Source organism: Xyrauchen texanus, chromosome 7 (assembly GCF_025860055.1).
Source record: "Xyrauchen texanus isolate HMW12.3.18 chromosome 7, RBS_HiC_50CHRs, whole genome shotgun sequence".
NCBI classification, from domain to species: Eukaryota; Metazoa; Chordata; class Actinopteri; order Cypriniformes; family Catostomidae; genus Xyrauchen; species Xyrauchen texanus.
In genome coordinates, this window is record NC_068282.1 from 6571780 (window position 1) to 6588284 (window position 16505).

A 16505-nucleotide genomic window follows, 5' to 3' on the forward strand; every position below is an offset into this window, starting at 1 on the left:
AAATTGTGAATTGTGGGTTGTGAGTGCCCATGAAGGACCTCATGCATCCTCCGAATTCCCATGAAAGAAGGTTGCATGCAAAGGCTGCATTCAAAGTGTCTTACTCGCTTTTCTGAAACGAGACAACCTCGATGACGTATGAGGCCGACCAATGCGACCTCCGGAGGACGAAGCCTTCCAAACGAGACACAGCCACAGTAGCATGAAACACGGCATGTGGCTGATTAAACAAAAGTCATGTTCATTAAGACTTTGAGTACTCTTTAATATATACAAGTAAATGAACACAGCAACTGGTATAGTAAAATCTTTTTTATTTTAGTATCGACTTTGTTCCAAAGTACCGGTACTATTGCCAACACTAGTCAGTTGTGCTTTTACATCAGGTTTAGAGTTGGGAAAATATGAAATCAATGATTCCACAATAATAGATCTGCAATTAACAGTCAACAACTCATTCAAATGATTCTGCAGTAGTCTTTGCGAACATTTAATAACAACACCAGAAACATCTGCGGAAAATGAGCAAAGACATTATATAGTAAGTAATAATAATAGTGTAATTCGTTCAAATACGGTTATCATTCAAAGAAAAGTATGAGTAGAAATGATTTCAAAGATACAACTTGGATAACAAAACGGGACATTACGTTGTGCTAAAGGATATCATAGGCTTGTAAACAGGACTTTTTGTGCAGGCCAATAAAAACACATGCACGCCCAACTACAGAATGATGCACAAAGCCGGCCAATCAGAGTAGAGCTTGGAATGTTTGGCAAGTGTTTGCATTTTTGTGTGCAATATGCATCAAATTGTCAGCGAACAGACTGTGGGTGTAATGTCTTTGGCTGAGACTGCTAATAATACACTAATGTCTAGGATGAAAAAAAGGGTACTTGAATCTCACTGGCTCAAAATAAAGAGTAAATATAAAATGTACTCTCGATGTTAACACAAATTTAGCCTTCTCTGCACCGGTCTCTGCACAAGAGCTACAGAAGTGTACCCATTAACTGTTTTTAGCTGAATAAGAGAGGTAGGGGTCCATAGCGGTTTCTGATTCTCTTAACTCAAGTGCTTGCATTTAACCGTTTATTGACAGATTTGAAAACAATACAGTGAAGGAGAGAGGGTGGGATAAGCAGGTTTTTCTTTATACCGTTGTGGCTGAAAAGACTATTTATCTTCGTAAAGGGCAAAAACCTTTCCCACTACATCAGAACACAGCATGACAGCTCCATATTTGGACTTATTCAGAGAGAGAAAAAGACACAGTATGTGTGTGTGTCTAAGATCTTCTCACTCTGATGGTATCAGATATTAATTCCATGGTACTTTGAAGTGAACAATGGTAAAACAATTTTTTAGGGATGCTCTGATCGATTGGCCACTGATCGGTATCAGCCGACATTCACGTCTTAATACTCGATTGGTGAACGGTCATTTGGCCGATCTCATAAACCGATCGCTCATGTCGCAAAAGACGCATGGCTCCTTTAAGACATCAGCAGCACTGTCATGGCATGATGGAATGTGGGGAATACTGGCATAATGTTGTAAGACAATAAACTTGATTCAGCAGTTAAGAAAGATGCATTAGAAGAGGTATGGCGAATATGAAAATTTTGTGTACAGTTAATGTGGCGTTGCACGCGCAACAAGGCAAAGGGAAACAGCATGAACTGTGAAACGGTCCTTATTGTCGTTCATGGCGGCAGCTTCTCAGTTTCCGCCATAGGCATCCATAGGCATCTCAGTAATAAAGCGAGTTACAAAATATGCTGTCATTCAAATATCTTTATTACACGTCTCCCGATTAAACGTCATAAACAATAGTAGCACCTGTAGAGTCCAGAAACATGCTCTTTCTCAACTTTCCTTTCACCTCTTGTCCTCATGAAAGAGCACGTGTTCCCCTAATTAAAGATCAATCAGCAACAAGTGAAAAATGGAGGCAGGAAAGTAATTCATGAATATATTAATCCTTAATATAATATTAAGATACCTTAATGTAATGTATTATATATAGTGCAAAAATAAAATAGGGTATTTTATACATTATAATTGAAATAATAGTAATTATATGAAAAAACATAAATGAATCAATAACTAAAAATGTCACATTAAGTTTGCCTATTGCACCTATGGGTTAAGAAGTTCGGTGATCGGTATTGGCTATAAAGATCCTGACTGGTGCAACCCTAATATTTTTACCATATTAATGTACTTATTAATGTTATTTAGATGTTACTCCAATATACTGCAAATAGTACCATGGTATTAGCATGGTACATGTACAAAAACATGGCAATAAATTACTTTTTAGTATGTTTTAAGTGAAATACTGTACAATATTCATATACCATGATATTCACTTAGTACATCAAAGAATACCATGGTGTTACTATGGTACCATATTCATTTTTGGTACGCTTTTTCCCATGCAACTGCAATGTCTAGGCATGTAAGAGAGTGTCTTATCAAGACCTTTTGGTTAAACATAAAATACTTAAAAAAGATACAAATATTAATCATATAAATAAATAAATTGAAGAATATTAAAATATTTAATATCATTGATAAAAATAAGTTATATTATGGAATTTTTCCAAAAACATGGTATTACTAATGTACCACATAAAAAAGTAAATAAATAAATAAAACCATGGGTAACATAAAGGTTTATTAGTTAACATTGGTAAATGCATTTTATTGTTATTATTGTTATTATATTGGTTATTTTTCATATTTTAATTTACAATTGTTCATTGATAGTTCATAATGGATTTATTAATGTTAATATGAACAGGTTACAACTTTTAAAAAATTAAAAAAAGTTACTAACATGTGTTTAAATTACCATTAACTGAGATTAATAAGTGCTAAGTATTGTTCATTGTAAGTTTATGTTATATGCTAATGTTAAATAAATACAAACTTAATGTAAAGTGTTACCAAAACATGAAATTACCATGGAAACAAAACAAAAAAAAACATGATCGTACCATGGTACTTTTTAGTTCTTTATTGTTAGTGACAAAGCTTTGAATGTCATTTTACACTTTGTGCTTAAACAACAAAATACCCCTCTCGAACACTTGAAGAGCATCAATATTTCTGTCCATCACCACTCAAAAGAAACCCAATATGACATGTTCTTTCTGTAAACAAAGTGGTTTGTTTGTTTCCATGTATCATCAAACAGGAAGACATTAGAAACTGAGACAGACTGGAGGGATGTAAGTCGTCACATCATGACAGCATACTCACAGCATGTCATGCAAATTATACACAATAAAGCTTATGGACTGAACATCCGGTGAGTAGAAATGTTCTGCTATTAACTCATCCTCATTTGCATGGAGATAAAACAAAAGATGATGCAAGAGGACAAAAGACACTTTTTCCTTTGCACGTCTCACTGTTGATTAATAAAGAGTTGTTGATGATATCGTCTCTGTCTAACTTTCATACTCACACTTTTATTTTGTCAGCAAAACAAATAAAGTCTTTGATGGCAGAGAAACAGGAAGGGAGGGGGGAACAGACAGACAAAAAGAAAGTGAAATTGGGGGTTGTGGTTGAGGGGTTTGAACCCATTAGGAACGAGCTATAAGCCATTATCTTTGCACCCTTGAGCAAGGTACATAACTCCAGGTTTCAAAGAAAAGAAAAGAAAAATTCCTCTCTCCAGTGCAGCTCTGAAATCTCATTTAATTAAAATATGGCACAATAGATGAGATGTGTCACGTCAAGTTTGATGTCAATGTTGAGTTGTGCAAGAACCACCGTTTGATGTCTAGGAGCAGGTTTTCATGCACACCAAATAAGCTATTTCAAAAACAATACTAAAGCTTAAGAAAACTGTGTTTAAGTGAGATTTGAAATCAACGGTTCTTTTCTGCTTTTGACATAAAAACATAAACAGGCTTTTTATACAACACTTGCATGCAATAGATAAGCCGGTAAGAATGCTGATAAAGGTGTTTACATGCAACACTATATCAAGGTAATGGTCAAAAATCTGCATGTGCTGACCAGTTTTTAATTAAATTGTTTATGACCATATTACCCCGATACAGGAAAACTGTTTATGGCGCCAGACCTTACATAGAATCTGCTTATTAAGCATAATCAGTGTAAGAACATGCAAGTAAACGCGCTTACCGATATCAAATTTGCCGTGACAGATTTTGATAAGCCATTTTTGAGTTCAACGCAAGCATGAATGTGATGAGAACTATGAGGTTATTTTAAGCAAATAATGACTTAAATTTTACTCTGTTCCCCACACAAAGACTTGGAATCTAGCATACAATGCATAGGGACAAATATAAGGCACTTTCTTTAAGCTCGTTTCTGCCATGTTTGAAGACTGAAGCCATTTTTAGGAACTGAATGATTAATCATGATGATTGAATGAAAATGTGTAGATGAACTATTCCTTTAAACAATCACAATTATTAACATACAATCAGAAATTATTGGAGGGGATTTTGATTCATCCCAGTCTTTTGAATCCGTTCACCTCAAAGATTCATTCAGATTCGTTCATTGATTATGTCTTTTATGCCTTGAATGAGTAATTTAATTGAACCAAAAGAAAAGATTCATCCTCCACCGGAACAAGTCGAATTATCCTTTATTAAAATGTTTGTGTCTAAAATTCTAAAAGAGAATTAGAAGAGATCATATTTTGAACTGCTGAGCACAACTTTTAATAAGCTATACAAAAAAAGACAAAAATACTAGCCTAAAAAATGATTATGCTTCAATAATGTCTGTATGTCATTGTAATGTGTGGTCATCATTCATCCGTCCTCTTTTTTTGTTGAACAAGATGTTAGAACTGAATGACCGTCTTGCCTCCACTTCTAGTTGAGCCAGTCAGCTCATGAACAAGATGCATGATTCATTTATTTCGTTCACGAATGACTGTACCAGTACATTCAATTTGATCATAAACAAGATGTCTCGTCTCGTTCAGATGCAAATAAGCGACTCGACTGGTTCAGTGAAGGGGTGCATTCGTTCAGTGGGTCAAACCAATAATATGCTCTTTCACAGCCAGCACTTGAATGCTATTGGCTCGTGCTATAGTCAGTCTTTAAAAGCAAGACAAAGCAACACAAATGTTTATACACCATAACCGTTTTCGCCTCAAACGGCAAGAAAGCAGGTCTTCATTTACCTAGTATAATTTGTCAAATGCGGGGTTCACTTTTACCAAGACAGAAAAAGTAAAAAAAATTGAAGTATTTCCATTTCCATTCATAATTCGTATAATTTTTAGTGTACGTCCAGTAATTTTTACACATTCGTAAATTGGTGATTATGTTTTGTGCATACCTATAAGCATCTCTTGGTGCATTTCACCCCTTTCTCTCCTTGTTGAACGCAATTGACTCAGTCAGCAGATCCTCGTTTAATAATGAGATGACTGAGTGATTCTTTCATTTAGTTTGCAAACGAGTACATTTCAGTACCAGTATATTCAGTTTGTTTATGAACGAGATGTCTCATCTAGTTCAGACTCAAATGACAAACTCGACTAGTTGAGTGAAGGGCGGATTCATTCAGCCTTTGAAACCAATCATATGCTCCTTAACATCCCACACTTGAATGCTATTTGCCTGCGCTATGGTCTTTAAAAGAATAAAAAGCCACCAAGTCTTGCACTAGAACTCACATCAGTGAACGAGTCAGTGTATGGAGCTCAACTGGTCCACCTAAAAGATTTTTCACGAACGAAACATCACTATTAGAAATAAAGGTTCTTCAGTGGTTTATATTACATTTACTACAATTAGTTTATCGGAAAAACCTCTTCTTAATAAAACCATGTTTTCACTCTACAGAGCTTTTGAGTGGGTTATATGGATCTTTAGATACTAAAAATAAGTTATTGATGTTACAATATAAGTTTGTGGAGCATACTAGTTCTAGGTATCACCGATTAACAGAGTTCAGGTTTCCTAAAGCCCTACTGGGTTGTTTGAAGCACCAGTGCATTGATGGTATTTTAAAGAACCATGGAGTGTAGGTAATTAAGCATTAGCACCCTTTCTATCTCTATTTTTATTTCATTTCCTCTAAAGTATACAGTCAGTATATAAGTGTATACTTTCCTAAAGTCTAGAAATTTGCTTGCTGCAAACAAAACTGCATCTATTTGTGACCGTTTCACAACTGCATTCATCTCTAAACCTTTCCTCTCCTGTCTCAAAGCGCTTTGTCGTAAGTCTAATTCGTCTGAATCACTAAAAGCACAGAGAGGAGGCATACGGCCGCTTAGATCTCCCAGATAATTCTATTTGGCACTTCTAATTAAATCAATGAGGGCTATTATAGCAATTATCTAGACAAATGGGACTGCATTGTGTCAGCTCGATGCATTTAGTAAATTCTGTCAATCTTCTTATCACCAAGATGGCCCTGTTTTAATGATGTACCTGGATATGCACAATGGTGCGTATATGGTTAGTCTTTCTCGTCCAATCAAAGAGGTTGTGTGGTTCTTTTGTGTCTCTAGCTAACTCAAACACTTACATTAAAGCAAAATGTGGCCGCAGTTTTTGCTTTTTGTCACCCATAAACATCATTCTTTATCAAAAGGGTGTTGAAGCTTTAGCGCAATATTTTTTCCCAAACGTATCCAACAGTTTCAATGTTTTCTCCTCCTTTTTTACCTACAAACAACTGAACTGCAAAAATATTTTTCCTAATCAGTAGTTTGGTTTTTATCTTCTTTCTCCACTGGCAAATAGTTTTAAATATATTAAGCATAAATCGAATGTAATTGTTATTCTTATATTATGTACATACAGAATATTATGTAAAAAAGAAAATAGTTGTTGTCGTTTATTTTAGATGGATTATTTTTACTGTATTTTGCATTATTCTTCTATGTTAAACGTATGTACTGTAAATATGTGTGTATATATGCATACAAATTGATGTTGTAAAATTTTGGGTATGAGAAAAGGGCATTACAAAACATATATATTATTATTTATTATTATTACTACCATTATCTACTAAGGTTTGTGCTTAAAAAAATAAAACACAATTTGCCAATGGGGAAGAAAAATACAAATCTTAATATTTTCTGAAAACAAGTCATAATTGTACAAAATATTGGTTCTGAAATAAATTTCAGGATGGTTTTCAGGAAGATACGTATCTATACTGGAAAACAAGACAAATATCCTGATAAAGAAAATGTTTTTTTTTGCAGTATAAACATGAAAAGTGCCTTGCTCCTTTTCATGTTTTTACCTCATATAGAGTGATGACTCCATTGGTTTCATTGGGGGCCTTCCATTGCATGAAGATCTTCTCCTCGTAGGGCCCTGTTTGAATGGACTCCATGGGAATGGCGCCAGGAACTAGTATACACACACAAACACACATGCATACAAGCATATGTTTAGCAATCTGCCAAATATATCCATGCATATGTTGGAGTTCACACATACAGAAGACATATTACACAAAATGTTTGCTATCATAGCATTAGTCAGCCTCAAAGACCTTTAAAGGTTGGGCGTCATAATTCAGAACAGTATCCTGAACATAATTAAAATATTGCACCATAATATCAACTGCTTTTAATATAAAACGTGATTGATTTGAGAACGGAGAGGTGACGTAGGGTGACAGAAATGGCTGTGTTGCTGGGTAGAAGGTGAAGTATGGCGAGCAGACATTGGCTTACTAAAGAAGCAAAACTATGTCAAACACACCTCATCCGCAATGTTTGAAGTGTGAATTGTAACAGCTTTTCTACCCTTCGGTACCGCAAGGTGTTAACAAGTGCTACGAGTACCACTGTGCACATATGCCTGTGTCTATTTACATATTTTTGTGCACACTTCCCCTCTGGCACTTGTCTGCAAGTTTTCCCAAATATACTCTTGCCACATTAACACTCTCAAAACGTGAGAATATTCATGCACAACCTCACCAACTTCTCAAATAATCCAGCCTATCATTTTCTGAGATGCTATAACTTGACAATTTCAGAATTCAGCATGCTAACGTGCTAATTCACAGTTTGGTGATTCACAGATCTACGCCCAGTGCCGTGGGCGTAACTTGAGGCTAGTTGTTTAGCGTTTCTCAGCCGTGGTTAGTTTCTTTGGCCAGACTGTTAGCGATTACACGCTAATGAGTCAGACTGTTCTTGACAATGTGTGCAAGCAGAGCTAATGACTTAGCTAAAAGGGTGTTTAGTCCAACTTAGCAGCCCTATTGCTGCTGTTTCCTTTGCACTAAGACACGGCTAATTGGGAGGGTAGATTAAAGACATGAGTGTGGTAGGGTTGTAACAGGGGAAGCCCCCTTGGGCTCAAATAGATTAGTGCAGTCTTGGATAGGAGATTAGTTAAGAAAAGAATTAAGACACCTTTGTCACAGCTATTGTTTATGTAGCTTTGATAGCCAAGTGGTGAACTCAGTAGTCAGTAGATTTTATTTAAAGAAATATTCCAGGTTCGATTCACGTTAAACTCAGTCGACAGCATTTGTGTTATAATGCTGAATATCACAAAACGAGAAACATAAATTCAGTCAAGTGCGTCCAAACTTTTGACTTGTAGTGACTGAAATATTTTCAGCAATACTTTAAATAGCTTGACTGGACCCCAGCCAACAAGCATCTTAAATCACTGTTACAATAAAACCTAATTAGATCTGGTCGTCTGTCCACTATATTTTTCTCTATATAACCGTGAATGTGTGTGAAATACTGCCTACATATTAATTTTAAACTGATTAGGTTCCTGCGTGGAGACTATGAATGACATTTAATTACATTTGAGGAGAACAAAAAAATGTAGCCCTTTTTTATACTTGTCCCTCTCCCCCGTCAAACATATAACTTTTAACAGGCTTTTTATTAAAGTGTTTATCGCTCTTGTATTACTATTAAAAGGACAGTTCACCCAAAAATGAAAATTCTGTCATTTTTTACTCACCCTCCTGATTTTTCAATCTCGTATGTCTTTCTTTCTTCCGAGTTACAATGATATCATTTTCATTTTTGGGTGAACTATCCCTTAAAGCTAACGCATTTAGTATCTTAATGAATTACGAATGGCGTACACAGAGATGCATGCTATATTTCTGTTTATCTTTGTTTATGTATAAGCAGGGCTTTGTACAGACAGCGTTCGCTGCTGTTGTTTACCTAATAAGGTAAGAAGAAAAAAAACGTTGGTCGCCCTCATGTTAATTTCGCTCTCCTGCAATTATCCCCATATAAGGTTGCACAGAGAGACAAAACTGCTTCACAATTGATATGTTGCAGCTGTCCGTCAATTTGCGAACACAAAAGGACAGCAATTATAGGTTTTCATATGCAAAAGAAACATAAAAAAGGAAAACCTCAGTGCAGCAGACATTGAAAAACCAAAAGAGTCCTATCCACATCAAAACAGACTCATCAGAACCCCAAAATGGCACAAAAAATAAAGGAAAATTAGCTGAGCATATATTATGCGTTATAATCTAATAGTGTAAGACCTGACAATAGCCTTTATTTTCATGCAGTTTTATTGCTCTGCATTAAAAACAAGCTGGGAGAAATTAATTGTAAATGGAAACAAAATGCTTCCCTCTGGGAAATTTTCTAATTAAGCACCGCTTGCAAACCTGCCACTGTCTGAGAAACATTGTGTCATTTCAGAGTCTGTGTAGCCGTAACATGGTCAACATTGGGATTTCCTTTTAACTGCAACAGATCAATGGAATAAAAGGATTAAAGGAGGAAGGCTTTCATCATCTTTGTTTCATATTTGTTGTTTGTCTTCAAGAACAGAGCAGTACTATGGTCTAACAATTCTGTTTTGGATTTAGTTGGACAACTTCTCTGGGGTGGATCTGATGTAGAATGGCACCATCTGTACAAAATTGTAGTGATCTTTAAAAACACAATACATAAAAAGTAATATCTTTGGGGAGGGGGGGGGGGGGGCTGGGCTTGTTACTAAAAAGTGGGTTCATTACTTAAACATAAAAATGTCTTAATGTTTACAAATTTGTTTTGTAACCAATTCATTATGTACTCTTCAAAGGTTTCAGTGATACTGAACAACAATTATAGAGTTTTTTTGGTTAATTATTGATTCTTTTATAAAGTAGACTGGGTTGCTTTACATCTTATTAAATAACTATCCTGAATTAACCACACTGAGAAGTTGCACCAAACTTTCTTTCCATATGTAATAAAAAGTATAAGAATATATTCTAAAAACATTTGCCATTTTGTCAGAATTATGTAGAACAGGTTAAAAAATAGAATTTTTTATAATTTGCCAAAGTGACTTACACTCATCCTTAGACTTATCTGAATATGGTTTGGAATCATGTCGAAGAGCATTTTGCTATTTTTTAAAGTGGCAGCCCAATTAACAGATTGATCTACAGCAGCTTTAGTTATGAAATAAGCCATCGTTTTTTGTTTTTGTTTTAGTTTTTTCCTAGCTACTTTGTTTCCAATCAAGCCCAACTGCTACAGGCAACTACATTACCTACATCTATAATGAGCATACTTGAACAAAGCCTACATACATATTAGACAGCCATTCCCTTTGGAATAAATGTTGCCAGGTCATTAGAAACTCTACTTGAAGATATATATTTACTGAAATACACTAAAATGCACAAAAGTCTAACTCGTGTGCATGTTGCTAATCACTGCCAATGCAACCTGTTAGATATTTTCTTTAAATAAGATACAAATGACAAACTACATAAACATTAGAGTGTAATAAACATAATGATGTATCTAGTAATACATCTAGTAATAACCAGCCATATGTTTCCTTAAAATAATCAAAGGAAAGTTATTTTATGTAAAATCATGCAAAGTTGCATAAGATGTTTTATCAGACGATGGCAATTTGATGCACCGTAAATAATTATAGTTCTGCTCCACTAATTATAAAATTACATTCCTGAGATAAGAGTTAAATAAAATGCCGTTATGTGTCTAAAAACAACTCTTTCCTACTTAAATGTCTTTTATTGCTATTTCTAACAAGTACTATTGCTTTTCTTTGGTCTTGTCTATCAAATATTAGGAAAAATTTAAAAGAAAGAAATGCAAAGGACTTTTAGGATTCTCAGACTACAAAAAATAAAACAAAGAACAAAATGTTCTGGCTTTTCAACCATTTTTTTATCTAAATCATTTAATTTTGACTACAGCACAAAAGTAAGAGGTTTTGATAGACCGCTATTGAATACCATTTCCCCAAATCTCCCTGAACATCTATAGCGGTGCTCTGAAAAGCTTCAGAATTACATTCAGCTAAAACGAACACATGACCATTCCAAGACAAAGACTTAAACACAAGACCAAAGGCACTTTAGCCCTCAAGAACCAGAGGTAAGTGTCATTAATTTAAGCATAAGATCATTGCAATAATGGGTTGGGATCATTGAACTATTACCATTTTCGCATTTGAGAATGTGGAAAGGGCTCCAGCATGTTGTAAAACTAATTAGCCAAAAGCTACAACTGTCAACATTGGCTATAATAGCGTTCTCCCCAATGGAGAATATTTGGTATCAAAGGATGAGCTAGTCTGTAATAGCCAGTGTTTTATTTTCTAGTAATGAAGCAATAACCTTCGTTCTTTCAGTACATTCACTAATCTACCAGCGAAGGTTAGTAGGTAATATTTTTGTTCTCTTTTAATTCAAAAGTCTAGTGAGATTAAATGCCAAGTACAAGTGCAAATGATTACAGGACCAAACAAATCACCCTTTTTAAATGCACCCCTTTGTGATCTTCAAATATATAGATATTGAAGAAACAAGAAGACTAAGCCAATCAACTTATTTATAATATGACAATGATGCCGGTTCACTGAGAACTTTACTAATAAGGGTAAACCAGAGACGTTAAATAATGAGAGCTACTACTCTTTGAATATAGCTGTTTTGAAAGCTTTGCATTCGGTATCAAACAGACAACTGAAAAATAATATTGGCTGCAAGTAATTGGAAATGCAGATGATTTCATGAATTCATTACAGACAAAGAGCACTTTTGTTAAAAAGGCTGGTAAGTTTTAACATATTGTTATGTTATGAAATGTGTAACTACACATATAATCTTTAATTAAGAACTGGATGGGCAATTTAGCATCTATACTTGCATTGTCCATCTGTTAACAGTTGACTGGTTTCAGTAATGGGTTACAAGAAACTCATAAGTAATGAGATTAATGTTCAGAGATACTGTTGTAATCAGTGGAGAAATCGCATTATAATCTAGATAAATCAGCATGCAAATTATGGGAGGTTTAGGTGTTCTGACCCCCAAATTAACATTTTAACCACACAAAGGATGTTAAAAAAGGTTGGGAAAAATCAGTGTTTCAGAAAACACAAAAGTGAAATAGATGAAAACACAAATGGAGCTCTTGACACTATTTGTTGTACAAAACAAGATGGAACTTGTGACAGAAATCAAGTATTTTTCAGCCTAAGTAAGGCACATTTTAATTACCACAGAGGCATGCAACCATCACCAAAATGTAAAATGAGACTTTAGTGTCTTCAAGCACATTCAAGTGGAGTTCAAAGTTCTACTTGACACTGGCACTAATGCAAATCATGTACGCAGCTTCACGATTTCTGTAACAATGCGGATACCGGCAGATTAATATTATGGAGGATGAGAGTTTAAGAGATTTAATGCCCATTGCAATGAAAATAAAACCTATGTAGGGACTAGTTCTTTCAATTAGTCAAACTCCCACTTAGACTTTGGGAAACGTTTAATGTTACTTGAACTGGTGCTATGGTAGTGCATTTCTATCTATATACTGTGGAAGGCTTTGCTTGGCAAATGTTCGTATGGCATTATATTGTTACATATTGTTTTGTTTTCATTCCTAAGAAGGAAATAAAAATATTTAGAGTTAAATTTCAGCACTTTCAAAATCTGCAATTAGTCACAATAAACTGAGGAAAAGTTAAGGTTAATTGCAATTAAAAATGGTAATCGACTGACAGCACTGAAATATATTTATATACACCGAACAGCCACAACATTAAAACTGCCTAATATTGTTTAGGTCCCCCTTGCGCTGCCAAAACAGCACCAGTTTGCATCTTAGAATGGCATTCTGAGATGATATTCTTCTCATCGCAATTCTGCAGAGTGGTTATCGGAGTTACCGTAGACTTTGTCAGTTCAAACCAATCTGGCAATTCTCTCATCAACAAGGAGTTTCCATCCGCATAACTACCGCTCACTGAATGTTTTTTGTTTTTGGCACCATTCTGAGTAAACTAGTCTAGAGACTGTTGATCAGCAGTTACAGAAATACTCAAACTAGCCCATCTGGCACCAAAAATTATCCATGCAATTATCTAACCAGCCAATCGTGTGGCAGCAGTGCAGTGCATAAAATCATGCAGATATGGGTCAGGAGCTTCAGTTAATGTTCACATCATCCATCAGAATGGGGAAAAAATTTGATCTCAGTGATTTGGAGCGTGGCATGATTGTTGGTGCCAGATGGGCTGGTAAGAAAATTTCTGTAACTGCTGATCTCCTGGGATTTTCATGCACAACAGTCTCTAGAGTTTACTCAGAATGGTGCCGAAAAAAAAAAAACATCCAGTCAGCAGTTATTTTTGGATGGAAATGTCTTGTTGATGAGAGCAGTCAACAGAGAATGGCCTGACTGGTTTGAACTGACAAAATCTATGGTAACTCAGATAAAGGCTCTGTACAATTGTGGTGAGAAGAATATAATCCCCCAGAATGCTATTCTGAGATGCTGGTTGGCGCTGTTTTGGCAACACAAGGGGGACCTACACAATATTAGGCAGGTGGTTTTAAGGTTGTGGCTATCAGTATATATATATATATATATATACATACTGCATAGAAAATCTCTTTAATTTCAGAAATCAAAATGTAGTTTTGTGACTTTTAGTTTGTCTTTAAGCTTTTAAGTAATTTGCTAGATTACTCCTCAAAATTCACAAAATAATAAAAAATTCTGACCAAACACTTTCTTGCTTTAAAAAAAAAAACTAGATGTAGCACAAATAATAGAATGCATGTGTCTCAATACACATTTTTTATTCAATTAAAGCACTTTTAATCTGACACAACATCTAAAAACGCTGCACTTTATACGTGATATACTGAAAAAAAAAGGTGAGATGTGGCACAACGGCATTGTTGTTTACATAGAAAAACAACAACATGGGCGGATGCAATAAAGTGCTTGGTGTGAATGGCCTATTACTCTTCTGTAAAAAACATCCCAAAAATATTCATGACTCATGTAGCCCAACACAGATTTATGTCCAATCAAGTGTTCTGTAGAATGAGCATTTTTGCAGTAACGTCCAACTCACCATCTTCCTCTGTCTGTTTGACGATCTCCTCACTCTCTTTGCTGCCCTCAGGATTGGCCAGCACCAGTCGTAGCCGGACTGTCACAAAAGGCCTAAGTCCTCTCAGAGTGTAATGAGAAGAAGTAGGTATAAGCTCCTCAGCAGCAAACTCCTGCTGGTTGAAGACATACTGGTACTGTACAGTTAGGTTAAAGCTGTGGCAGCGTGTCACCACGTAACCGAAGGTTTCCCACTGCAGGGTCAGCTGACGAGCACGGATGTCCACCACGTTCACATTCTGGGGACTGTTGACTGGATCTGGACAGAGAAACAGGAAAAAGAGTAATGGATTTGAAAGGAAGGGAAGATGGAGTTAAATTTGTAGGGAAATTTAGATTCCCTGTGCAACCTGACATTACTAATGAATTTGCTAGGCCAGTTAACCGGTTAATATTTGGCCTTCCTTGTTCCTAGTTCCAAAATCTACCAACAGCAATCTGTTTTATGTATATACAGCACCATGCAAAATTTTTAAGCACATAAGTTGTTTCACAAAAGCATTTGTCTTAAGATGGTTATTTATATCTTCAGCTTTAGTGTCAATAGGAAATTTTAATTTTAGACTCTCTTTTTTGCAAATAGAATAGAATAGAGTTGAAGAACAGCCCGGCAACAGATCGCAGAAGAACTGTGGCAAATTCTCCAAGAAGCTTGGAACATCCTATCTGCCCCCTTAAAAACTCTGTCTAGGTGTACCTAGGATAATTGGTGCTGCAAAGGTGACTGCAAAGGTAGTCACACCAAATATTGATTTAGCTTTTTTCTGTTTACTGGACTTTGTATGACGTTAATGGATAAATGAAAACTATTAATGACATTATTTTTGAAGACATCCTCACAATTCAACATTTTTGACAAGTGCCTAAAACCCATATTTCTTTTAAGCATTATATTGGCCACAAGCCGCCATTCACTCTACATATCAATATTAGCCATTGAAAAATCCATACCAGTACTAATACCTCAGTATGAGGGAATATGACCTTTCTAGGGAATAACAAGATGCAAATCGAATCGCTAGACTGTTTTATGAAAAAAAAAAATCAGGGATGCGGCCCCTCCAGAATTTAGATAAGTAATTGACCAGTATGTTTGTCTGAATGGCAGATTCGTAAACTATCAAATCCTAACAGACTTGATTACAACCATCCTCTGTTGCATTGGATATACTAGAACAATCCTGAATTGTGAAACAAGCAGAATCAAAGATACACCAGTGGAACCAGTGGGGTTGTTGGAGCAAATCTCTTTGTCCTCAATGTTCCACTAATTCCTCTAGATTAGTAGAATCACATAATAGAGGCTTGCGACTGGTTTTTGAGTTTGGCCTTGAACCAATATTGAGGGAGCCGAATTTGAAAGAGTTTTAACTTCTTTAGATAGTTTACAACGTGGAAGCTCTCTTAGGACATTTATTCTGAAAGTTCTGAGAGTTCCACAGAGTTCCAGGGTTCAGAGCAATGTAAGCATTGTGAGTGCCGTGTCATGTCTAGGACAGACATGAGTATGCCCTGACAGCTTCAATGGCTCTGTCATTGGTGGCTACAACATATGGGAGTCTGAAGTTTTCTTATTGTTGAGCTGTACTGTGTTGAAGCTCAAGCAATCCAGAACGACTGCTAGGAGTAACAGGCCATCCCTTACTGCTTTCTCAGTACAAAGATTTTTTATTAGTTTTTTTTTTTTTTTTTGTCTTTAATTCTAATAAAAATATCTAAACATCCTTATTAACAAGATATGTTTACTTGAAGCAAATTTGAATATTATGACTTGTTTTCAAAGAATTTATCTTGAAATGGGTATAGTAATGGGGATCATAGCAGTTTGTAACAACATAAGGGTGAATAAATTACAGAATTATTCATTTTCTTTTTTGAGTTAACACTCTTTGTTTATTCATCTTACTCGCTTGGCAAACAGTTTTTTTTTTATTTCATAAATCTAACAGAATTGAGTGAATATGTCAAATATTTTTGCTGATGAGTTAAAAAACACTTAATTCAAGATATATTCTCTGAAAACAAGCCTTATTATCTAACACAATATTAATTGTCAAGTAAATGTATCTTGTTTTA

General features: G+C 35.3%; 1 protein-coding gene across 6 annotated transcripts in view; it reads right to left on the minus strand.

The window, feature by feature from the left end:
• LOC127646731 (receptor-type tyrosine-protein phosphatase T-like) overlaps positions 1–16505 on the minus strand; it is a 343034-nt gene that overhangs the window by 133234 nt on the left and 193295 nt on the right. For all 6 annotated transcript variants that reach the window (XM_052130581.1, XM_052130582.1, XM_052130580.1 and 3 more), the window contains 2 exons: positions 14392–14688; positions 7280–7389 (listed from right to left, as the gene is read on the minus strand). In XM_052130581.1, coding sequence (XP_051986541.1) covers positions 7280–7389; positions 14392–14688 — 407 coding nt within the window. The remainder of the gene's footprint in view (positions 1–7279; positions 7390–14391; positions 14689–16505) is intronic.